Raw genomic sequence first — 24,657 nt, 5'->3', positions numbered from 1 at the left:
CTGCCCCTTTCTCCTCCCCCCCCCCCTCCCTGCTCCAGGACTTTGAGGAGAGCTATGTGCAGACTGGCCCAGGCCATCTGTTTGTGGGCTCCACGCAGCACTTCCTGCGGGACGGCCTTCCCACGTTCCTGCGATGCAACCACAGTGTCCAGTACAAGGCGGCCCAGGGCCTCCAGCCCCCGCTGGTGCAGCACTTGAGGGCCTCGGCTATCAGCTCGGCCTTCGACCCCAAGGCCGAGGCCCTGCACTTCCAGCTTACCACAGCCCTGCAAGCCGGTGAGGCCCCCAGCCTTGGCCTCCACGCACCACTGCTCCCGCTAAACCCCCACCGGGGGCCCCAGATGCACCTGGCCAAAAGCCAAGGGGACGCCCCACCTCCCGCACCCACTGACCGTGGGCCAGAAACTCGGGACTGGGACAGCTCGCCTCCTTGTCCATTCACCTCCCACGTGTCCCTGCTCCCGTCCAAGCTTCCATATGCCCAACAGTGGCTTTTCAGGCCACTCCTGTTCAAACCCCCCAGAGCCTTTTCCTGGGCGCCATGGTGAAGGTCCAAGCTCGCCCCTTCCCCCACCCCGGCTGCTGTTCCGGACTCCAGCCATATGCCACTGTCCTCAAAGGCCCCTGCAGCAGAGGCCGCACTGGGGCAGCCAGGAGCCACTGCTGGAGGCCTGGCCGCCCACGTACGGATGCGGTTCATATCCAACTGGGGAGGCTGAGGCTACACCTGGTACCGGTATCTGCGGTCCTGGCTTGTTCGTAGCATGGAGCACGGGACCGTGGTAGGGGCACAGCTTTGAGGTCAGGCAGACCCTGGCTCAAACCCAGCCACACCCATTTCCCAGCTGTGGCACCTCGGCGGCAGTGCCCTGGCCCTCAGGGTTCCCACCTGTAAAGTGGACACTGTGTCGCCTGCCTTGTAGGTACCAGGAGTACAGCGTTTTCTCGGACACCCTTAGCTGACACCCAGCGATTACTTTCGCAGCCTGCCGCCCTCACAGTGATGGCGGGAGTCTGGGCTCCCGTCTCCAGACCGCGTCCTGCCCCCACCCCTGTGCCCGCCTCCGCCATCAGATGCTATCACGTACCCGTTCTGTGCGTCCCCTCCCCCACCCACAGCCAGGGGCCACGTCCACTCCTCTGGATTCTCAGCAGTCGCGTGTGCATGCCCGGACGGCCTGTTTTGTACTTTTCTGCAAGGATTTCCCCTGCATCTGCCGGCTTCTGGTCTGGCCAGCCCGCTCTGAGCGTCCCTGCTGCGTGGTCCACAGCCAGTGCCTCGGGCAGGCCTGGGCTGGGGATGGGCTCTCAGACGGCTCCCTCCTCCCCCACCTCCCCCTCCTCCCTCTAGCCTCCCTCTCCCCCCACCTCCTCCTTCTCTTCCCTCCTCCTCCAGGACTTTGAGGAGGACTTCAGTGCAGGTGGGGCCCTGCTGTCTCTTCCGGACCTCAGTCCTCTGCCGCCCCTGTGCCTGCCGCCATCAGATGCTATCGCGTACCCATTCTGCAGGTCCCCTCCCCCACCCACAGCCAGGGGCCAGGTCCGCTCCTCTGGATTCTCAGCAGTGCGTGTTTGCACACAGGAATGGCCCGTTTTGTGCTTTTCTGTAACGATTTCCCCTGAGTCTGCTGACTTCTGGTCTGGCCAGCCCGCTGTGAGCCTCCCCTCTGCCGTGGCGTGACCCACAGCCAGTGCCTCCGGCAGGTCTGGGCTGGGGATGGGCTCTCAGACGGCTCCCCTCTTCCCTCTCGTCCCCCTCCCCCCTTCCTTGCCTCCCCCCTCTCCCTCCTCCTCTTTCCTCCCCCTCCTCCTCCAGGACTTTGAGCAGCACTTCAGTGCGGTTGGGGCCCAGCCGTCTCTACGGGCTCCCGGGCTCCTGTCTGTCTGCGGACTCAGTCTACTGCCACCCCTGTGCTTGCCGCTGCCATCAGATGCTATCACATACCCATTCTGCAGGTCCCCTCCCCCACCCACAGCCAGGGGCCAGGGGCCAGGTCAGCTCCTCTGGATTCTCAGCAGTGCGTGTTTGCACACAGGGACGGCCCATTTTGTGCTTTTCTGTAATGATCTCTCCTGTGTCTGCTGACTTCTGGTCTGGCCAGCCTGCTGTGAGCCCCCCGCAGCCAGTGCCTCCACCAGGCCTGCGCTGGGTGGGAATGGGCTCCCAGATGAGCTGGGCGTCAGCTGGGCTCAGGGCTGGGGGGCATCGACCTGGCCAGGCTGGCAAGAGGGAGCTACGGCCGGGGCTACTGTCTGTCCTGGGGCACCTTGGCCACAGTGCCCTGGCATCCTTAGGACCTGTCCCTTTGCCTTGTAGACGAGAATGAAGTCGGCTGCCCGGAGGGCTTTGAGCTGGATGCCCAGGGAGAGTTTTGTGTGGGTGAGTGCCTTCCCCCTCCCCTGGGGTGGACGAGGGAGGCCGCTCAGGCTGGGATGGACGCTGTGTCCTGTGGGTGCGGACCACCAGAGCTCTGTCCCCCCCATCCTTCTCCCCAGACAGGGACGAATGTTCGGAGGGCCCCACCCCCTGTTCTCACTCCTGCCACAATGCACCTGGTCGCTTCTCCTGCTCCTGTCCGCTGGGCTTTGCCCTGGCCAGGGATGACAGGAACTGCAGAGGTGAGTGGGCCCCGGGGCAGAAGCTCTCCTTGAAGTCGGCCTGGGCATGCGCTGGGCTTTCCGTTCTGGAGCCACGACCCCAGCCAGGGGCACGTGCCTCAGGACGTGGCCTGTTCCTGACAGCACTGGCTGCAAGCCTGGGGAGGGCAACACCCTGTTTCCATTGGGAATTCCCTGCTGCGCAGGCTGCAGATGGGAGGGGCTCGGGTGCTGGGGTGCTAGGGAGCCCCGGAGACATACATGGGGCCACCCCGGGTTCATGGCACGCGCACCTGCTGAGCCTGGACATGGCTTCGGGGCCTTTCCCACCACCCCATGGTCACTGCCCACCAACTGGGTTAGGAAGTGGGTGAACAGCCATCTGCCCTACTTGCTCTGTTTGCCCCCATCACAAGGTTTCTGGACAGCAAATCCGACCCTAGGACGCTGTCCAGATGCTGACCCTCCCCAGCGGCGTGCCTCTGCGCCCCCCAGTGAGGCCTGGCCCTGCCAAGTCTCCACTGCGCTTTGAGCCGTGTGCCCACGAGGCATTGTCTGCAACCCCATGTCAGGGAACCCCCAGATCCAGGCCTGTGGGTCCCTGGGGGTGGGCTCTGTGTTTCTGGGGGAGGGGCGAGATGACGGAAGGAGCTAGCGGCAGGGGCGCGGCCTTCTCGCCAGGGGCTCCTGGGCCAGAGTGGGCCTGGGGGACGTGTGTTCACGTGGCCCCCGTTGACCCCCCAGATGTGGATGAGTGTGCCTGGGATGCCCACCTGTGCCAGGAGGGACAGCGCTGCGTGAACCTCTTTGGGTCCTACCACTGCCTCCCCGACTGCAGGCCTGGCTTCCGGGTGGCCCCTCACGGGGCCGGCTGTGAAGGTGACGGGGCAGGATGGGTGGCTGTCCGGACTCCAGTGGTCCCAGGCTTCAGTCGAGGACGTACTGTGTGCCACTGGTCCTCTGGGCCTCTGGAGAAAGCAGAACTCTCTGCAGGAGGAGCAGGGCGGCTGGGGAGAAAGCTGCAGCTGGCCAGGTCAGGGATGGCAAATGTGCCGTGTCTGCTGCCTCTTCCCCAAGGCCCCCTCCCAGCCCCAAGATGGCCTCGGAATCCTTCTCAACACAGCTTCTCCAGCGGCCACTAGGAATAGGATGCTGTTAGCCTTTAAGATTCTGCCCTGGATGGGTGACCTTCCTGCCCCAGCATTCTAGAGCTTTCTGATCTCGGGTCCTCGGGCTCTGAGGATAGGACCACCTCGTACAAGGGCAAAGGGCAGGGGGACCTGGAGCTCAGAGGAGGAGGTGACCCCGGCTGTCCTCTGCCTCCTGCTTTCCTCCCGCCCTCGCTTCCTTGTTTTTCGTGAGCTCCTTCCCTGAACCAGGCTCCGACCGCCTTCCCGTGCGTGATGCGGGGTTTTCCTGAAAGGTCCCGTCCTGACCCCCTCACAGATAAGAAAACAAAGGATGGGAGAGGGACAGTCCCTTGCTCAAGGACCCAGAGACATGGCAGAGCTCAGCCCAAACCCGGGACTCGGCCTCCAAAACCCACCTTTTAAGCCCCTGCTTTCTTTTTGGACCCCAGAACCTTCTTACTCTCCAAAGCTGGCCTAATGGAGGCAGGTGGCTGCAAACACTGACCTTCTACCCATGGCGCGGAAGTGGGAGAAGGGTCAGGGAGGAAGCCCGGAGGTGGAGAGGTGCGCTGTGGCCGCTGTGGGCAGGGGAGAGGCTCGGCCCCACCTCTGTTCACACCCCTGCCTCCCCAGATGTGGACGAGTGTCTGGAAGAGTCGGATGAGTGTCACTTCAACCAGATCTGTGAGAACACCCCAGGCGGGCACCACTGCAGCTGTCCCCGGGGGTACCGGACCCAGAGCCCCGGCCTGCCCTGCTTAGGTACGGAGCTACTCAGCCCCTCGCTGGAGCCCGGGTCAGAACCCTCTGGCGCGTAGGCAGACACGGGTGACAAGGGTGTTGTTGAGTTCTGGGACCAAAACCATAGCTACAACATTGATGGTGCGTTTTCCCCCTTCCGTGCGCCGGGATCCGTGCTTTGCTGCGGTCTGGCTCCCCTCGGGAGTCCAGGAAGAGGGGGAGGGTGGGCAGAAGTGGGAAGGTGTCCGAGAGGCTGAGCAGGGAGAATGGGCCTCCCCAGGAGGCTGAAGTACCAGGGAACCTGGGAGGAGGCCCAGAGCTGGGGGATGTCGGGGCCTCCGTGAGCAGCAGAGGCTGGAGGCAGTGCGGGAGAAGGGAGGCTCGTGGGCAGGCCTGTATGCAGTGGGGGGAAGCCACCAGATTCCGGGGAAGGCTGGAGCCCAGGAAGGTGGCCACAGTCAGGTGGAGTGGCCGTGGCAAGCCCTCTGAGCCACGTCTGGCCCCCTGCCTGGCCTTGTTCCTTTGCAGATATCAACGAATGCCTGCAGCTGCCCCAGACCTGTGCCTTCCAGTGCCAAAACCTCCAGGGCGGCTACCGTTGCCTGTGCCCCCAGGGCCAGACTCTTCTCCGTGATGGCAAGACCTGCATCCCGCTAGAGCGCAGCGACCAAAACGTGACCACTGTCAGCCACCGGGGCCCCTTAGGGCCCTGGCTGCGGCCCCGTGCCCCCTTCCCCAGGGGCTCCTCCCACGCCTGGGTCTCCCTCCGGCCGGGCTCCAGGGCCCCGAGCAGTCTGGGTCGGGCCTGGTGCCCTGCTGGCTTCATCCGGCAGAACGGGATCTGCACAGGTAAGGCCAGGCCCCAGCCATCCCACTGGGGACACAGTAGCCACATTAGCATGGGCTCTGGGGCTGGGTTGGTGGGCGCCACACCCCATGTTCAAAACCCTGGGACTCAGGGCAAGTGGGATGGGTGGCGCAGGCGGACCGATGGGCAGCTTCCAGGAAAGGCACCAGGAAAAAAGCACCAGGAAAGTGCTTCTGGGGGGGAGACAGAGGATTCTCCCAAACACTTGACTTCTGGACACTTGACCCACTTTTGAGAAAGAACTCCTTTTGGTGTGCAGAGGTGAAGCAGTCAGGGAGGGAGGTTTGCAGGCAGGAGGAGGCCGTTGCAGGTCCACACGAGACGAGACGGTGAACAGGGACCGGTGGGGGTGGGGAGGCGGGGATGGTCCCCAGGCCCCCGTGGAGGCTGGTGCTAAGCAGCAGAAGAAAAGGGGAGGGTGGTGGGGAGGGCAGTGTCTCCACCTCCCCCCCCTGCGTCCCCACCCCGCAAGCCTCCGGGAACAAGGGGCGGACGGGGCGGAGCACCACAGCATCCAATGACTCAGTGTGTGTCTCGGCCACCATCACCCCCCCACCCCCTCCACCCCCACCTGGGCCAGACTTGGACGAGTGCCGGGTGAGGAGCCTGTGCCAGCACGCCTGCCGAAACACCGAGGGCAGCTACCAGTGCCAATGCCCCGCTGGCTACCGCCTCCTTCCCAGCGGGAAAAACTGCCAGGGTGAGCGGCGCCCCTGCCAGTTCTGGGCGGGCCAGGACGGGGCTTCCTGGGAAGGGGAAGCGGGTCTCCCGCTGCTTCTAAAGCATCGCACGTTAGGGTGGGGCAGGGAGAGGAGGTCAGAGCACCCCAAGGGCCCACAGCCTGTCTGGAAGCCACATTCCGAGGCGGGAACTAAGAGGCTGCGTGGGCAGGCTTCGAAAGCAGCCCTGGAGGCAGATCACAGCGCTGCTGGGCAGTGTCCCTGGGCAGCTCACTTCACCTCTCTGAGCCTCTGCCTCCTGGTGAAATGGGGTTAACACAGTCCTCTCTGAAGTGACTGCATGAGACCTGGGAGGGCAGGCAGGGAGATAGCATTCCAGTGAGGCAGCAGCTGGCTGCTGGTCCCCTAACTCCCCAGCCAACGTGCGATCCCAATTGTCTGAATGTGCTCCGAGGCTGGGGCCAGCCATCCCACCCCCGGAAAGTGGGCATCAGCCTGTCTTGCCTGTCTCCAGCCCTCACTCGCTGCCGGGAGGATCTGTGACTGTCCTATGAGAAGGGCGGGGCTTCCCCTGGGACAGACAAGGGTCATGGGCAGTCGGCACTCTGGGTCCCAGCTGCAGCCCAGCTGGAGGCTCCAGAGGTCCCCAGGGTGCCCACCTGGGGGGATTGGGGAGGGGCTCAGGGCCTGCCAGCTGGACTGTCCCAGATCAAGGTGGCTGGGTCCGAGGGGAGAGGGGCTGCCCGCCTCACTGGTCCTCTGAAGGCGTTTCTCTCCTGCCTCTCCCTGCTCCCGCACCTTCTGTGGTTCCTGTCCCTGGGCCCTCCCACTAAGTCACACCTTTTTCTTTCCCATCTCTTTGCCAACCTCCCCCCGCCACCCTCCCCCGCCAGACATCAACGAGTGTGAGGAGGATGGCATCGAGTGTGGGCCCAGCCAGATGTGCTTTAACACCCGTGGCAGCTACCAGTGTGTGGACACGCCGTGTCCGGCCACCTACCGGCAAGGCTCCAGCCCAGGGTAAGGGCTGAGCTGGCTGGGGGTAAATCGGGGCACGCGGCCTGCCTGGAGCTGGGCGCTTACGTTCTGGCTCCTGGACGGCTGGATCCTTCCTCCAGAAGGGCCATGTCTCAGGCAGGGGCCCTGCTAGGGGCGGGGGTGGGGGGTGTCAATCCTGCCAGAATTCCCGAGCAGGGGCCTCTGTCCCCACAGGGCAGGGCGGCCTCATGAAGAGACCCTCCTGCAGCCCCTCAGGGTGCAAGTTAATCCGGGCACCAGTGTTTAGTGCAATGATCCTGCGGCTGGAGCATAAGGACCTGGGGGTAGGGAGAGCCCAAAGGCCAGGGGGACTTGGAGACCTTCACATGACACACATGGCTACACACAGAAAACCCTAGACTCAGGAACACACACACACACACGTAACCCCAGGACCCGACACACTGGCACACAAGCACAGAACACACCTCCTTCACACACTCACTGCAGCTACATATACTGGTAAAGATGCACTTGCATGGGGACCTTGGCCGACACAAGCTGTAGCAGAAGCAGTTAGGGAAGGTGACTTGCCCTGACTCTACCTATTGGGAGGCCTAGGCTCAGGGCCCTGGAGGGACATGGATGCCCTGGAAGGGCTAGCTAGGCACGTGGCTTTGAGTCTCCTCCCCCTGCAAACCCAGAGCAGGTGACTCAGCTCTGGGGTGCCCTGCAAACCTGGAGGGTTCTAAATTGTGTTGTCCACCAGACTGGCCTGGGGCCGTGAGCTGGGGAAGTCCGATGGGATTCTGAGGCCCGCTTCCCACGGGAAGGGGCACATCTCCAGATTCTTTGGGCCTCAGCTTGCTGATCTCCAACGTGGGCTAACAGTGGTGCTTGTAAAGAAGGCACTGGGGGCGAGGGGACAGGCAGCGGGTGCGAGGACTGCGGGGCGAGGGGCCGAGGGCCGGTTTATACCGCCGGCCACCAGAGTCGGTCCGTGTATCCCGCCCGCAGGACGTGTTTCCGGCGCTGCTCGCAGGACTGCAGCGCGGGCGGCCCCTCCACGCTGCTGTACAAGCTGCTGCCGCTGCCCCTGGGCGTGCGCGCCCACCACGATGTGGCCCGCCTCGCCGCCTTCTCCGAGGCCGGCGTCCCCGCCAACCGCACGGAGCTCAGCGTGCTCGAGCCCGACCCGCGCAGCCCCTTCGCACTGCGCCCGCTGCGCGCCGGCCAGGGCGCCGTCTACACCCGCCGCGCGCTCACCCGCGCGGGCCTCTACCGGCTGACGGTGCGCGCCGCGGCGCCGCGCCACCAAAGCGTCTTCGTCCTGCTCATCGCGGTGTCCCCTTATCCCTACTGAGGGGCGTGGTCGCCGGCAGCAGCTTTTAGACCAGTGACCTCCGAGGATGGAGGACAGGGAGGAGCAGGCCCAGCCCCCACCGCCCAGGTGGCCCTGGGCCGCCAACGGGCTGTGGCAAGCGACGTCATCTCCCACCCCTGTGCGTCATTTGGCAAACAGGACCCACGGCTCTGCAAAGGGGAGGATGTAACCTTGACCCCCGGATCGCGCGAACCCGACTCCCCCTACCCTCGCGGAGGTGGAATTCAGCAGTCAGGAGTATCACCTTAGGTGGTGAAGCCCTCGGGCTGGACTGGAGGGAAGCCTGCTTGTCTGACCTGCTCCTCCAAGCCCTGGGGAGACCTGGCTGGGACACAGCACACCCGCAGGCCCATGGGGGAAGGACAGAGCCCCGGGGGGGGGGGGGCGCAGCGGCTATCCTTCACCCACAGATGGCACTGTCACCCTGAGCCCCGTGTGTCCGTATAATATAAAAATGTTTTCTTTTAATCAACTCGATTTCTTCCTCCAGTTATTTTTGCTTTGGTAAAGACAGGCTTTGGCTGTGGGGGAGGGTCAGGGTGGGCGGTGGCCACCACCAACCTTCTGGTCCAGCAGCCCTGGGCCTTAGGCTGGAAGGTGGTCTCCTCTAGACATCCTGCAAGAAGGTGGGGGAGGCTGGAGTTGCCCTGGGTTGGGGGAAGGAAGAGGGAGCTGTAATCAGAAAGATAAGGGTGTGGGGTCAGACCCTTGGGGCCTCTGGGCTGTTGAGAGGACTTTGGCTTTGGTGGAATGAGCTGGGAAGGGACAGGATTAGAACATCTCTGTATGTATTGGCCGGTCTCCAGTGTGCTGGGACAGCATCTGAGACTCCAGAGTCCCGGCAGAAGGGGAGTGTGCTGCTTGTCTTCCCACACCGCCCCGCCACCCCGACCCCGCCCTGGGCTGGCTGCAGCCCTTGCCTCAGTGACCCCCTGTTGCCAGCTGCCCCTGGCCATGGCCTGTGACAGAAGGAGGCTCTTTTGCACATGGTTTGGAAGAGGAGAAACCCTTCCTTCCTCCTTGTTCCCCTTGCTCAGTGTGACACTGTCCCGTCCCCCTGTGTATGCTCAAGCTCTCGTCTGGGCACGGAGGAAAGCTGTCTGAGTTACTTCTCATTAAGGGGTGGGTGACAATCAGACTGTGTAAACGGAGACTTCCAGCAGTGCTGGATTAGACGTTGCTGCATTAAATCGCTGTGTCACTTGACAGAGAAAATGAGGCTTGGAGAGGGGACACGACCCAGCCACTGGCTGGATGGGCGACCGAACGGTAAGTTCATGGTTAGACTGGCACTCCGGACTTCCACCCCACAGCCCCTCCGGAATCTTCCCAGGGCGCTTCCACTTTCAAAGCTACTTTTTGGTCTTGCTTTTGTTTAAAGCAGGGGTCAGCACACCACCCTTATTAAAGGGCTGAATAGGGAGTGCTCTGGGCTTTGCAGAACAGTCTCTGTTGAAACCACTCCCCTTACCGTTGCGACACTGGAAAACCACGGGCAGCACACGAATGAGGAAACGTGGCTGTGTTCCAATGAACCTATTCGTGGGCACTTACGTTTGAAGTTCATACAATCGTCACATGTCACGAAATAGTCTCCCTTTGATTTTTTTTCCCAACCATTTACAAATGCAAACACCGTTCTTAGCTTGCAGGCTTCGCAAAAACTGGCGGGGACTGTAGTTTGCCGCCTCTGATGTAACTAAGCTATAGATGTCACTAATGGTGGGATTTCACACTGGGTGGAGGGGCTGGGGTCCTCCAAACCCCCCCTCCACACCCATTTATCCAGCACCCACCTATGAAGACCATCCTTGGGCTAAATGCCCCTCTTTGTGCAACCCTAGGGGCCAAAAGTCACAACTGAGCCCTGCCATTTGCTGGGCTGTTAATTTTTTTATGGAGCCCATGAAAAGGTCAGTCCCAGGGTGAGGCACTGCAGAGGTGAGACCAGTGGAGGGGAGGTGCTGACTCTCTTTCACCCCTGCTGTCTCCTGCCTGCTGCCTCCCAGTCCCCACTTCACCCTTCATATTCGTAAACCGTCTCTCTGAATTTTAATTCTCCGAGGAGATCCAGAGGCAAGAAAGAGTATGCGCATTGCAAAGATGAAGGAATGAGGGCTCAGAGAAGGTGAGACACCTGTCCAAGCTCACACAGCCTGAAGGGGAGAAGAAGAACTCAACCAGGTCTTCTGACTCCAGAGCCCAGGGGCATTAGCCTGCAGGGTCCCCTGTCTCCCCTCCCCCAAGAAAGGAGGAGGGGGAGGAGGGGAAGAGCCAGGAGCCCGATGAAGAGGGGGGACCAGGGCAATTCAAGACCTGAGGAGCTGCCAAGGGAGTGTCCATTCAGTTCTGCCTCCTAAATTTCTATTTGAGGCGGGCTGGTGGAAGGGACTGATTGCTCAATGTCTTGCTGAGCCGGTGGCAGACTTGGCCTGGAATCTGGGCTAGGACTCCCGATCTTGTGCTGCCCACGCACCCCTGACTCCACCCACCCCTACCCACATTCCCAGGGATGGTCCCAGAGGGGAAGAGGAGCCTCCCTTGGGAGCTGCCACGGGAGCCAGCTCCAAGGCAGTGCTTTCCACTTCTGCTTTTCCAGCTGCCGGCAGGCAATCATTGGCCAAGGGGCCATCCAACGATCCAGAGCCCTAGCTCCAGGCTGAGGCTGAGGCTGAGGCTGTCCCGAACTATCAATGTTGGTAAACAGCCCTGCAGGTCACTTATTAAACTCCCTGATGTAGTTTTTCCAAGAACCCAACAACTGGACTCTGTGTTCCCTCTGGGCAGAGACAGGCCACCTGGGGTCCGGCCTAGAGGACATTCTTGTTCCTGGAGCCAGTGTCCAGGTCTGGGTAGCAGCAAAGTGGTATCTGGTGCCAACCACGAGATGGTCGCGGGGTGACATGCTTAGGGTCTCTACATTCCCGGGCCCCTTTGGGACTAGCAGGCGCAGAGCCCTCCAGTGGCAGAGGAGAGAAGGCGCCAAGAAGGCGGAACATCTCCTTGGTTAGATGTTCAGGCTGTATCTATGTTCAGACAAGTGGCCACAAGAATCGGAGCCCACCCTCTGGAAAACCGCCCTGGCTGCAGTGTTGGGGAGTGGGCTGGGGGGGGGGGGCGGTGACGTAGCCGGAAAGACAGGTGTCGAGTGCTACAGGGGAGAAGTGATGACAGCAGCAGTGGGGAGAGGAAGCATGTTGCACCATCCTTTCCTGAAACTCCAGGCATCGACTGTGTGTCAGCAGGATGGACAGCATCTGACAAGGGACGGATCTGGTGGGAGGAAGGGGGGCGGGTGCGGTCAGAGAGGCATCGCCAAGGAACGGTAAGTGCAGAGGCCATAAGGCAGCAAGGAGTCTGACACGCCGAAGAAAGCACAAGCAGGCCAGTGCAACCAGGGTGTAGAGGGTGAGGGCGGAAGAGGAAGTACAGGGCTCTAGATTTGATGCTAAGAGTGATGACAGATCATCAAAGCCTTTCTCAAAAATGCTTTAATTCATTAATATTTTAAAATATATCTCTGAAACTTAAAAAAAAAAAAAAAACAAAAAAACCCTGTATAAAATATCGATAACACTAAAAAAAAAAAAAAAAAACAAAAAAACCCGGTTAACAAAATCGTTACAACATTAAAAAAAAAAAAAAAAGGAAAAAAGGAAAAAACCAACCAGTAATTTCTTACCATCATTCAAGGTCCTGTCAGTGTTCGATTTCCAAATGCTCACAAAGAGGGTGTTTCTTTTATGCTTAAAAAAAGTCAGGATCCGGGGATGCCCAGGTGGTTCAGTCAGTTGAGCACCTGCTTTTGGCTCAGGTCGTGATCCCAGGGTCCTGGGATGGAGTCCCGCATTGGGCTCCCTGCTCCTAGAGGAGCCTGCTTCTTCCTCTGTTTGCCACTCCCTCTACTTGTGCTCTCTTTCTCTTTCTGACAAAGAAATAAAATCTTAAAAAAAAATCAGGATCTAAATGAAGTCTACATCTTGTGATTAAGTACATCCTTCCTGTCTCTTTTAACCCTAAGCTCCCATCCCCCCGTGTTTTGTCTTAAAAACTTAAAAATCAACTTTATTGAGATATAATTATTCCAGGAATGCAAGGTTGGTTCAACACTTGAAAATCAAGCAATGTAACCATATTTATAGAATCAACAGAAAATCGGGGCACCTGGGTGGCTCAGTTGGTTAAGCGACTGCCTTCAGCTCAGGTCATGATCTCAGGGGCCTGGGATCGAGCCCCACATCGGGCTCTCTGCTCAGCAGGGAACTTGCTTCCTCCTCCTCTCTCTCTCTCTGCCTGCCTCTCTGCCTACTTGCAATGTCTGTCAAATAAATAAATAACATCTTTAAAAAAATAATAAAATAAATAAATAAAATCTAAAAAAATAAGAATGGAAAAACATATATGATCATCTCAGTAGATGCAGAAAAAGCACTTGACAAAATTCAGCCCCTACTCATGATAAAAACTCTCAATAAACTAAAAGTGAGCTTCTTCATCTGATGAAAAGTGTCTACAGAAAACCTGCACTAATATCACAGTTATCAGTGAAAGACTAAATGAATGCCTTCCCCTAAGATCATGAATAACACAAGGATACCCACCGTCACCATTTTTATTCAACACTTACTGGGGGTTCTCAGCATTGCAATAAGGCAAGAATAAGCGGCAAAAAGATAATACAGATGAACACCTCTGACCTGGGTGTGGGTGAAAGGCAAAAGCCACAGTGCGGCTCCGGCCCAGGTGGGGGGTCCCCTCTGGCCACGCCCCAGTGCTGGACCCAGGACCTGCTCTGCAGGGAAAGGGCTGGGGCAGGGTGTGGACGGAGGGCTGCAGGTGGAAAGTGGCTCATTGGGGAGCCAGCCAATCCACTCTGGCCTTAACCTCTGCCTCTCATCCTCCTCTGGTGCCCAGAGGAGGACCTGTACTGGGAAGTTGGGCCCCCCCCTTTTTTTTTTTTTTCAGAAGAGCTGTGACACCACTGTCCCTAATGTCACCAGCGCCTGTGCATCAGAAAGGGACAGTCCCCTGGACTGGAGTCATTTCTGCAACACAGAGTAAAGGTCCCCCACAGCCTGTGACCCTGGGACTGAGACCCTGGTGCCTCTACCAGTTCAACTCGAGCCTGAGCTAAAACAGAGAGTTGAGCCAGAGCTTCAGACACTGGGCAATCACACTCTGCCACTAACATGCTGTGTGACCTTGGGGAAGACACACCCTCTCTCTGTGCGGCAGGTTCCCATCTGTAAAATGGGGATAGTGGTCACAGTGATTTCATATAGGGTAGTTGTGAAGAGTAAGTGAAGGCAGGGAGATGAAAGAGTGCTTGGTGAGAACCACAAGGGTGTAGTTGTGTCCCAGATCGACACAGATGACCTTACTTCCTCTCCCACCCCCCTGCCCCCCACCCATCCATCCTAGACTGGCAGGGGTTCCTCACCCCACCCTCTTTCTAAGGTCTGGGTCATGGGGCTTCTCTCTGGGGCCACCACTGGCTTTAGGGACTTCGGGGGAGGGCCAGGCCTCACTGCCTCAGTTTCCCTCCCCACTCCCTCTGTAATAACTCCAAGGAGGTGGCCCCCCATGCACCCACACTCCCCCCAACTTTCTCAAAGGGCATCTCAAAGACCCAGAACAGAGTCACAGGATGGAGACAGGACTGTGGAAATGCTGCCCCTCCTCCCGGCCTCCGCTGGGGAGAGAAGCTGCCCAAGGCCGCAGGGGTGCGTTTTTGGCTCTTCCACACTTGCTTCCTGCTAGTGCAGAAGGCCAGCGGCTCAGGGAGGGGCTCAGGGGGCCAGCCGCCACCTGCCTCCTGGCCCCACCCAGCTCCTAGGGGGCTCCTTGCCACCTCAGCCACTTTTGGCGTTTGGGTGCCGGGGGCAGGGGGCGCCTACCTGCTATTTCGCTCAATTGTGGTTGCAGTGATGGGGGCTTTGGGGCCTCTAAACCAGGCTGGGCAACGTCTGAAACACAGAACCTTCTCAAGGCCAGGCTTGGGTAGCAGCTCCCGGTTTCTTTTTGCAAGCAAGAAACTTCACTTCTGTAAACCTCCATTGTGAACCCCTGCTGCCCAGTGGCAGTTGCCGGGTCTTCTATTCACTATTTACTGGGTGCCCCAGGGAGTTTGGTCAGTTGCCAGCCTCTGGGGAGACCGCCAAGAAGCAGCCCTGGACCGAGGGATGAATCCCCGACCTTCCAGGGTGCTCTCCCCTCCCCCCAGGCTCCCGCTCATGGGGGCTACCGTGGGGGGAAGGGAGGGCTTTCGAGGTCTGCAGAAGGCCACCATGGGATAAGAGTGGACACGAAACTCACCGAAGGGACTTAAAAAAAAATTTTTTTTTTAAAGATTTTGTTTATGTATTTGACAGAGAGAGAGACACAGCGAGAGCAGGAACACAAGCAGGGGGAGAGGGAGAGGGAGAAGCAGGCTTCCCGCCAAGCACACAAGCCCCACGCGGGGCTCAATCCCAGGCCCCTGGGATCATGACCTGAGCCAAGGGCAGCCGCTTAACGACAGAGCCACCCAGGTGCCCCCATCTAAGGGACTTTAATTCCCACTCCCGCCGCGGAGCGGTGGCCAGTGTCTGGCAGGACGGCCGCGCTCACCCGCCAGCTGCGCGCGGTCCAGCCACCGCCGCGTCCGGAGGAGGCGTCTGCCCGGCGGCCGGGGCGAGAGGACCCGGGCCGAGCATCGCCCGAGCGCCCTCTGGAGCACCTGTGGCCGCGGGGGCGGGGCGGGGGCTGTGGCCCCCGGAGCGCGGGAGGGGGAGGGGCGGGCCAGGAGGGAGGGAGCGACCGGGCCCCGCCCACACCCGCAGGTGGCCGCAGACGCCGAGCAGCTCGCGGTCGGGGCCGGACCCGGGGGCGGGGCCTGTCGCGCGCGCTCTCCCACGTGTCCCCGGTCCCCGGCCCTGCCCCCGGCCCGGTGTTTATAATCTGGGATTCGCGACGCAACCGGCCCTGCTCCGCCGCCTGCCACCGCCGCCCGGGCCACGGTAAGGAGCCCCCGGCCGGAGACTCCCGCTCCCACCCCGCCGCCTAGGAGACACCCCGCCGCGGGTCCGGGCGACAGCGAGCGGAGGAGGCCGAGGGGACCGCGCTCCTGGCGCCCGCGCGGGCGGGAGCAGAGGGCGGCGCCGAGTGGCCGCGCGCCCCGGGCTGGCACCGGACGGGATGGAAGGAGGCCAACGCCCCGGGCTTCTGCGGCTCAGACGCCGGGCGGCCGGATTCCTGGGGCCCTCGGGGATGGGGCCGAGGCGTGTGTCCGGGGACTCCGAGGGCGGCAGGTCGGGTTATTTGTCCCCTTTGCGGGCCGGGGTCCTTTCTGGAGTCCCCGTCTCTAATCCAGCTTCCTTTCTGCCGGAGCCCGCCAGATGGAGACCTTGGAGTCCGGAGGGTGTGGGGGGTCCCCACTCTCTCGCGCCCTCTCTGGCCACCCCCCCGCGCGGTCTCTGCCTCCGCCTCTGTGCGCGAGAACCCGGAGTTCCAGCCCCACCTGGGCCCCCTGTCCCGGGGCTTGGGCGTATCGCCCCTCCCACAGCCCCGAGCCTCAGGTTACTCGGGGCAGCTGGGCTCCGGGACCGGGCCTGCGAGGCGCTGGAGTCGTCGGTGTGACTGCGCTCCCTCCCCGGCAGCGGTGGGCAGTCTCTGGCTCAGAAGGGGGATCAGCGATCACCGCCGGGTGGGGAGGGTGGCGGCGCCGGGTCGGGGCCAGCGCTGGGCTGGGGGCTGCGGGAGGGGCCGCTCCGCAGGAAACGTCCGCGGTCCGGGTTGCTGTTGTTTCTGGCATCTTGGGCGGCTGCGCCCCGCCAGGGAGGGAGAGTCCTTGTGAAATAGAGGAAACTCCTCTCCCAGCCCGCCGGGGCTCCTCCTGAGGAGGTCCCGTGACCCGGCCGCCTCAGTGTTCCTTGCTGCGCAGTGGGGGCGTCTCCTCCAGAGCATCGCGGTCTGGCTGCACGTTGCAGGCAGGAACAAACCTGTCCTTTCCGCGGGGATGGATCAAATAGACCCTGGGCTTTGATCCTTCCTTCCCAGACCACGGCTGGTGACAGGGCAGATTCTGGAGCCAGTAGACCCAAGCCGCGAAGGCAGGCACCAAAGGGGAGTCTTGGGTCAGCTGCCAGCTGCCTGAGCCTCAGTTTCTCCATCTGTCAGAGCTGGCACAGGCTCAGGGCTCAGGAAACAGACTGTGGGGCAGTCTCTGTAGACAGACTGAGAACGGTGCATGCGTCCATTTACTCATTAACGGTCTCCGCTTGTGCCATCATTGGGGGACATGGGACAGGAGATAAGCTCTCTGCCCTCCTACTGAAGGTTCGGGTGGGGAGGAAGACCAGGGAGACAGAAAGAGCCACAAAGAGATGGATGGACCCCGGGTTGGCTTCATTCTAAACTCCTTCCCCTCTTCCATCTGCCTCTCAGAGCCCAGGCAGGGGAGCCCAGGGGCGGGAAGGGGACCTGTCCCAGCTGGAGCCACCTGTGCACTGCTCTGAGAAGCAGAGCGCTCTGCTCAGTACAAGTTGACGGAATGATGAAGGCTGCCCTTGGAGCACCTGGAGCTGGGGCCAGGCACCCGGTGGGGCAGAGGAGGGAGGCCCCCACTCCGAATGATCAGGTCCCCAGAGTCCTCACATGCGCCACACCCATTGCGGGCCTGCTCGGCGGGGGGGGGTGGGGGGGGGTTGTGGCCAGGTGGCCATGCTGGTAGCCGTTTCCCCTGGTTTAGGGCCCCAGGAACCTGACTCACAGAGGGGAGCCAGGCCAGACTCACCTGCTGCGCAAGCACTTTCCCATGCCCCGTTTCATCTTAGCTCCATGGGTCCTGGGAAGCCAGCCAGGCCAGCCAGCTGCCTTCACCAGAGCACAAAGCCCCTGAAGTGAGTGCCTTGCCCGTGGGCACCCTTGTGGAAAGAGAGAAACCAGCTCAGGGTCTGAGGCTCTGAGCTCTGCTGTAGCACTGTAGGCAGGGTTGACATTCTAGGCCCTGGCATGTTCTGTCGGGTGGTAGGCGCCCTCCCCAGACTTGTAGAATCAACAAATAAATGAATGCACTCTCTTTTCCTCTATGGGCTCCAAACTCTCTTGTGTGTCTCTTACCAGAGTCTAGTGAGATCTTCTTAGGCTCCCTACCATCCATCTCAGGGGCTTTTCACCAGAACCAGAGACTCCGCCTCCCCAACCAAGGCAGACCCTTTGAATGACCCTTAACCCTGGGTGGGAGATGTTTGCTGGAGTTTCACTGTCCTTGAGGGAGCCAGTGTTCCTGATTTGATTCTAAGTCCCTAGGAATCCGCGGCTGAGAGCCAGCTCAGTGTCTAGCCTAGGGCAAGCCCCTTGGCCTCAGCTTTCTCATCTGTCAGTTGGGAAGAAAATCCTTCCCCTGTCTTACCAAGGATGTGTCCAAGAGCTGAGCAGAACCTGTCTAACCTATGCGCAGGCTGAGACCCGGCAGCGGCACCTCCTGGTCACAGTGTGGAATTGCAGCCTAGGTCTTCAGACAGAAAAGGGGACCCCAAAGGGACAGAGGTAGCAGCCCTAGAATGAGGAAACCCCAAAGTCCGAGAGAATTCTTCTGGCCTCAGTGGAGCTAGGGTTTTAAGAAAATGTAACTAACCAAGCTCAGCTGAGTCAGAAGCCAGGGAGGGGTTCTGGAAATACGTTTGCCGGCCTGTAGGCCTGGCACACAGAAATGCACTGACTGGTGATGGCTCATTGAGGGTTTTGTTTTCTGGAAGACGACAGTGAGGGGGAGGCGATCTGTGGTCCCCTAGAGTCCCGACTGTATAGGGCACGGGCAGCAACGAACAGGCGTTCTGTCCCAGCCCTGCCTTCCCCTACCTTGTGGCCCCAGGAAGTTGCTTTACCTTTTCCAAGCCCCACGTGGTAGTAAAAGTCTCCTCCTCGAGTGTGGCCCTGAGCACAGTATCTCTCTTGTCCTCGTTCCTGCTTTGACATTTTAGAGCACAAGGGTTTCCACGGAACAGGGCGAGGGCCACGGCGGGCCTAGCACCACCTCCGGCAGGTGGCAGGGCAGCTCTGGCTGGGGCCACGGAGAATGTCGCCCGCCTTTGCAACTCGGGCTGGGCTGGCAGGCGTCTCAGGACGAGGCCACCTTCTTCCTTCCTCCCAGGTGTCCCTCTTCTGGTAAAGGATGTCGGGGGGCACATGGGACTGCATGCGTTCTTCCACTGTGCTCGGACCCCAGGGCCAAGGTCCCCGGTGCCCGTGTATGCACCCAGCCTGGCAAGCAGACAGGCTCATCCTCAGGCAGGATGAGGGCACCCCTAGAATTCTAGGCTTTCAGGGGATTTACCTAACCTTCTCTTTCGAGGCAAGGAACTGACCTCTAGACCACAGCATCCAAGGCGTCGTTCTGAGTACCAGCCGCATGTCAGGTGTGGTCTGTGAGATGGTCCCTGTCCCTGTGGAGCTCACAGCTGTGGGGGCGGGGGGGTGCAGTCAGGCCCCCACGTGATGTGGGTTAGTATGGGCCGTGGACCAGGGCTCACAGGCAGAGCGGGGCAGGCACAGACGGTCTGTCTCTCTCCATGGGGTTTCCTCTCCCTCACTCCAGTGCCCACCCTCTTGGCTCCAGGTGCCTCTAGGAGACGGCAGGGCAGGGACTTATATTTTTTTTTTTAAGATTTATTGATTGATTTGAGAAAGAGGAAGAAGAGTCAGAGGGAGAGGGAGGGAGACTCTCAAGCAGACTTCCCACTCAGCATGGAACCCCGTGTAGGGTGCAATCCCACGACCCTGAGATCCTGACCTGAGCCGAAATCAAGAGCCGGCCCTTAACCAGCAGAGCTACTCAGGTGCCCCCCAAAATGTCTTTTAAAGCTATTATGAGAAATAGCCTGTTGCCTTACATTTTGCCTGTTCTGAAGATCTACATTTGTGTGTGGTAATCTTTTTTTTTTTTTTTTTAAGATTTTTATTTATTTATTTGACACACAGAGAGAGATCACAAGTAGGCAAAGAGGCAGGCAGAGAGAGAGGGGGAAGCAGGCTCCCTGCTGAGCAGAGAGCCTGATACAGGGCTCGATCCCAGGACCCTGAGATCATGACCTGAGCTGAAGGCAGCTGAGCCACCCAGGCACCCCTGTGTGTGGCATTCTTAAACATTTATCCACAGTAAACTGAAGTATTGCTAGGTTACATACACGAGTGACCTTCCCCATCTCTACTTCATACATTTGAAGTTAATATCACAGATTAAAATGAAAAACAAAAAAATTAGCTAACACTCTTTTGTTCATTTTGCTGCTAGTAAGAAAAATAAAGGTGATTAGACTCTAAGAACAGGGTGAATACTGGACCGGCATCCTCTCTCCCTGTCTTGAACCCGCCCCAGTCATGCCAGGGTGTCTGAGCCCCCTGTAGCTTCCCAGACCACATGTGCCCCCGTGGTTCCCTTCTCTGGCCCTTGTACCTTCCAGCAGGGGCTCACGGGGCCCAGCCACTCTGGGTTCGAGTCCTGGTTCTGCCACAGGACCCGCCAAGCAAGGCCTCAGCCCGGTTCCTTAACCTGAGCCTCAGTTTCCCAGTCTCTAAAACAGAGATGACTCGAAGGGAAAGGCTCAGCCCATGATGGATAGGTTCCTCATGTTGAGCGTGGTGACGGTTTTGCATTAAATCCGAGATTCTCAGTAAATGCAGTTTCTTGTATCTCCATTATTCCTGAGTGGAGCTGTTCGGAAGACATGCAGCAGGATACACGCCCCTCACCCCCAGCACCATGGCACAAGCACACGGAGCTGGGAGCACTAGTACCTTCCAGGGCCAGGAGGCTGGGTGGGTGGCTCCTGGGCCTCCCCACATCTCACCTATCAACAGGGCTGCTCAAGGGGAATCCGGCAGCAGGAGAAGCCAGGGTCAAGGCCTCGGCTTCCCCTGGACTGCTGCTCCAGGCAGCTGAACAGTTTTTGCTTTTGCAGAGTGGTTCACGGAGCTGCGAAGTCAGATTCCAGAAGCCGGGAACCCACATCTCCAATCCAAGGTGATTTCCTGGTCCTTCCTGCCTCCCTTCCCATTCCTTCCCTCCCTCCCTCATGGCTGCAGTTGCCACGGGCACCCTTTCCTGGCCCCAGGGTCAGGGTCTGCTGAGTCACCAGCAAACAGGTGGCTGGGGCCAGGGCCTGGCAGGTGGTTGGATGCCCACTGGAGGCAAAAGTTGTGAACATGCATCAGAAACAGCACCCCCCCCCCCAACTCACTGTTCCCTTCTGTGTCCAAAGGGCTGCAGGGTATGTGAGCCCTGGAGCCGGCAGGTGGGTGGGCCAGTGAGTTGTGTCTGCACAGGGGACGTGTGTTCTAGTCACGTTGGGCTCTGTCCAGGCTCTGCTGCGCAGGGTTGAGTGACAGGGACAGCACCTCTTGGGACCTCCAGGCACAGGGGAGGTTTTCGGTATGTGGGAGCCTGCATCTTTGTGATTGTCATGGTGGGGTGCCCCTTCTGGGCTACATGGGTCTGTGGAGGGGTATCCACAGCTTTTCCCAAGAGTATCTAATGAGGACCCTGCCCTTGGTCAGGCTCCAGGGTCAACGCCGTCACCAGACACAGGCATCTTCCCTGTAATGTAGGAGGCTGGGACCAGACGGGCTCTTTCTACATCCAGGCCTGCTGCCTGCTGACCATCTGATGTCAAGCTCATGACTCTCCACCTCTGTGACCCTTGATTTCCTCTTTAGCAAAAGGGCATAGTACCAGCATCTGCTCTCAGGGCCCTGGGGAGAAGGCCTGGGGAGGTAGGGCGAGCCCCAACACAGCCCAGGGGTTTGGGGAGAGGCTTCTAGAAGAAGGAACAGCAGCTGCAAAAGCAAGAAGACAGGAGCCCTTGATGCCTCGGGGTAGCCGAGGAGATGGCTAGGGCAGGACACTCCTGTCCCTGCGGCAGAGGGACAGGTCTGTGATCTGCCCCTCCAGGAAGGCCCTCCCTCTGCCTGTCTCCTTCTTGGGGGCTTGGTGTCTGCATCTGCGTCCCGGAGCAGCAGGTCCCTCAGGAGCTCGAGGTCTCTTGTTCTCCCTCCCAGAGGTGCTTGCGTTTGAAGAGAGTCTAAGATCCCAGGGCAGGAGGGTTCACTGGGGCCCCCGTTTGGAGGAAGCGCGGAGGCAGGAGCTCTGCGCCCCAGCGTCCCGGTCTGCCTGCAGCTGGGAGGCAGCACCGCATGCTGGGAAGGGCCCTGGCACGTGCTCTGGGGCCCGGAGCCGGCTGCTCACCTGTCTGAGCCCCAGTCTCTGTCTCCCCAGGGGCTGTGACAGCAGCTACTCCATGGGGTCATGGTGGGGGTGCAGGGCGAGCTTTGGGAGGCCCTTAGAGCCACGCCTAGTGCTCTCCAAGTGACCCCACCCATGTCTCCCAAGCTTCATGGCCTGGTCCCAACAGCTCATCCTTCTCTAGCTGGTGGGGGAGTGGCTCTAAGACGTGCTTCCCACCACCCCCCAGGGGCCCCCCCATCCCGACAGCCGCAAGCTGCTGTCAGTATTCCCCAGACCCTGCCTGTGTGTGACTGCGCATGCAGGGGGAGGGTCAGTTCACCAGGGGTAGGGGTGGAGAGGGTGAGGCTTTGGGAAGGAACAGCTCCTGGGCTGTCCTTGATGACAGGTGAACATCTTGTTCCCGAGCCCCCAGCGAGAGCGGGGGATGCCGGAGGGTGCTGGAGGACGAGGCTGCCCAAGGCCAAGGGTTGGGAGCGGGGAGCTGTTTGCAGGGGCTGACGGGTCCGGACGGGTTGGCTCTGCGTCACTGTCCTTCCTCAAACCCCCTGCCAGACAAGATGTCCAGCAAAGGCTCCGTGGTTCTGGCCTACAGTGGCGGCCTGGACACCTCCTGCATTCTCGTGTGGCTGAAGGAACAAGGCTATGATGTCATCGCCTACCTGGTAAGGAGGTGCTCAGTGTGTCTTTCTCCCCACTTGTCCTGCTCCCCATCACTCGCCTGACCTCTCCCTAAGCCTGCCCTGAGCTGTAGGCACGTACTTGTGGTTCTCCCTCCCTTTCTTCCTTCATAAAACGAACATCTGTGGTGTCCCCCAGGTCTGGGATGCCCTGCAGAGCACGAGGGAGGCCAGCTTTCTGTGGGCAACCAGAGTGGGGAACGGCGGGAAAGAGCTTGGCGGTGTGACTTGGCCAGCCTGCCTGCAAGGGACCATGGGCCTGCTGAAGGCCATGGAAAGCACACCCTCCCCATTTCCAGAAGTCCCTTGTCAGCCCCAGTAATTCTGCAAAGTTTACAGAACCCTGCAGTGGCTGAACTGGCAGTGCCCTTGAAGACCACCTAGTTCTAGGGGCAGACAGGTCCCAGGCAGGTAATAGGTTATGTGTGATGCCACTCCCCTGTGCTGGGTCCAGCAGGCATCCCTGGTCAAGCTGGCTCTGTTTCTAATGAACTAGACTGGAGGTAGCTTCTGAATCCTCCATGTACTCAGGACCCTTGAGTGCAAATTCTTGAAGTCTAACACACACCAATTTAAGCAAAATCAACAAAATGGAAAAAAAAAAGTTTTTTAGCTCATGTGACAGAAATCTGGGCTTTGACAGCTTCAGGCAAGGCTTGATCCAGGTGCATATCCAGATCTGTCTCCACCTCTATTGGGCTTCATTCCTGGCCTCTCCACAGGGCAGGCAAGGCTCCCGTCATTGTAACCTGGCTCTCCCAGGGAAAGGAGAGCCTCCTTCAGAGGCCCTGATGGGAGAGCCCAGGGGTATTTTCACTGCTGGAGCTGCTGCCCGCCACGCATTGATTTCCATGGCTGTGTCATGAAGGGTTCTGATTGTGTGGGCTTGGATCCTGGGCCTGTCCCAACAGTGAGCAGGAGACCTGATTTGTTCCCCTCCCTTCTTATGGCAAGAGGGCCCAGAAGAGAGGTTTCTGTTCCCAGAGGAAAGGAAAATGGTGCTCTCCAGAGACAAAAATTCAGCTGTTGCCAGGAATGACTGGTCTGCAGTTAAAGTCAATACCACCTAACAGTGCCCAGTCCCCTTGTCCCATGGGTCGGGGAGAGTGAGGCCCAGGAGGGGAAGTGCCTCGCTCCCAGCCCCCTGGCGAGTGAGAGTCACCGCTTTGGGAGCACGGGAGGACCCCAGGGTGTGCTGGTCTTGCTGATAGCAGCACAGTGGGGCGGTCCAGAAGCCTGGCTACTGCAAAATAGATTTAAAAGCTGAGTGCCCTCAGAAAGCACATGCACCTGGGTTCTGGAAAGATTCCAGAGTCTGGCGAGCAGAATGCAGGGTCAAAACCCGGGCAGCAGGCCAGAGTGCAGCCAGCAGAAACCACGCTGGTGTCTGAAGAGGGGACTGTCACAGAAGTTGGAGTCCAACAGCAGAGATGGCCTCCCACCTGCCCACATGCCTTGGGATGGTCTAGTCACAGTGCTCGGCGGCAGAAGTCCCCCCGGGGTTGCGCACTTTCTGACACAGCGGCCTCAGTACTGGCTCTGGGGGAGTTTTCAGGATGAGATAGACGGACTTAAGGGAAGCCTGAGACCTTTAAGGCAGTGACAGCAATTTCTGAGTCCTGGCAGCCTAGTGTGCAGGGCCAGGGCCACCTAGCGCTCTGACCCACGGGAACTGCTTCCTAGCACGTCCAGAGAGGGACAAGTGTCACCTAGAAGCATTCCAGCTTCTCCGGACCCTGCTCTGTGCCTTTCTCCTTCTTACTGTGACCTTGGCCCCTCGAGTGGAAAGTACCTCCTTTTGAGGGGTGCTGGAGACCGCACTTGCCCAGGGCGGCTGCTGTTCCCCCCCACTCTTCTTTATGCCGCTGGGCTGATGGTGCCTCTCTGCTTCTGCTTCTCAGGCCAACATCGGCCAGAAGGAAGACTTTGAAGAAGCCAGGAAGAAGGCACTGAAGCTCGGGGCCAAAAAGGTACCAAGTGGAGGCAGGATTCAGGGCTGGGAGTGGGGTTCTGACATGTGGGGGCAGCAGGGGCAATGCTGTCCCAGAGTTCCTTGTTGTCCGCTTCCCTGCTCTTTTCAGGCATGTGGGCGCCGCCATCTCCCTGACTTCCCTAGTCACTGTTCTCTGCCCCACCACCTCCTTGTCCCACCTGCTCACCTATTTCCTTTTCCACATCCGTCCATCCACCTGCCCATCCCTGTTACCCTCATCCACTCACTCATCCGTCCACCCACCCAACCATCATCCATCCATCGTTCCATCCAACCATCATCCATCAATCCAACCATCATCCATCCGCACATCCATGCATCCATCCATCTGACCATCCATCCACCCACCCACCCATCCATCCATCCATCCATCCATCTATCCATCC

The 24,657-nt window shown here is 59.6% G+C and overlaps 2 protein-coding genes across 4 annotated transcripts in view; both read left to right on the top strand.

Annotated features, from left to right (window-relative positions):
- Window positions 1-8,851, top strand: part of HMCN2 (hemicentin 2) — a 144,171-nt gene extending 135,320 nt beyond the window's left edge. The window contains exons 90-98 of the mRNA XM_059410538.1: window positions 39-276; window positions 2,318-2,380; window positions 2,497-2,619; window positions 3,343-3,477; window positions 4,362-4,490; window positions 4,998-5,318; window positions 5,918-6,037; window positions 6,911-7,037; window positions 8,013-8,851. Of these exons, the coding sequence (XP_059266521.1) occupies window positions 39-276; window positions 2,318-2,380; window positions 2,497-2,619; window positions 3,343-3,477; window positions 4,362-4,490; window positions 4,998-5,318; window positions 5,918-6,037; window positions 6,911-7,037; window positions 8,013-8,358 (1,602 nt within the window). The 3' untranslated portion in view covers window positions 8,359-8,851. The remainder of the gene's footprint in view (window positions 1-38; window positions 277-2,317; window positions 2,381-2,496; window positions 2,620-3,342; window positions 3,478-4,361; window positions 4,491-4,997; window positions 5,319-5,917; window positions 6,038-6,910; window positions 7,038-8,012) is intronic.
- Window positions 8,852-15,276: 6,425 nt separating this feature from the next.
- Window positions 15,277-24,657, top strand: part of ASS1 (argininosuccinate synthase 1) — a 51,933-nt gene continuing 42,552 nt past the window's right edge. The window contains exons 1-4 of one of the 3 annotated variants that reach the window (XM_059410537.1): window positions 15,277-15,377; window positions 20,319-20,380; window positions 22,154-22,263; window positions 24,180-24,248. In XM_059410537.1, coding sequence (XP_059266520.1) covers window positions 22,159-22,263; window positions 24,180-24,248 — 174 coding nt within the window. In that variant the 5' untranslated portion in view covers window positions 15,277-15,377; window positions 20,319-20,380; window positions 22,154-22,158. Of the gene's footprint in view, window positions 15,378-15,552; window positions 15,669-20,318; window positions 20,381-22,153; window positions 22,264-24,179; window positions 24,249-24,657 lie in introns of those variants that run through there. The other 2 variants (XM_059410535.1, XM_059410536.1) reach the window with 2 other exon arrangements.

The sequence above is a fragment of the Mustela nigripes genome, chromosome 9 (genome assembly GCF_022355385.1).
Source record: "Mustela nigripes isolate SB6536 chromosome 9, MUSNIG.SB6536, whole genome shotgun sequence".
Lineage (NCBI taxonomy): Eukaryota > Metazoa > Chordata > Mammalia > Carnivora > Mustelidae > Mustela > Mustela nigripes.
Note: the sequence above shows the minus strand (reverse complement) of the source record. Positions and strands in the feature narration are given on the sequence as shown.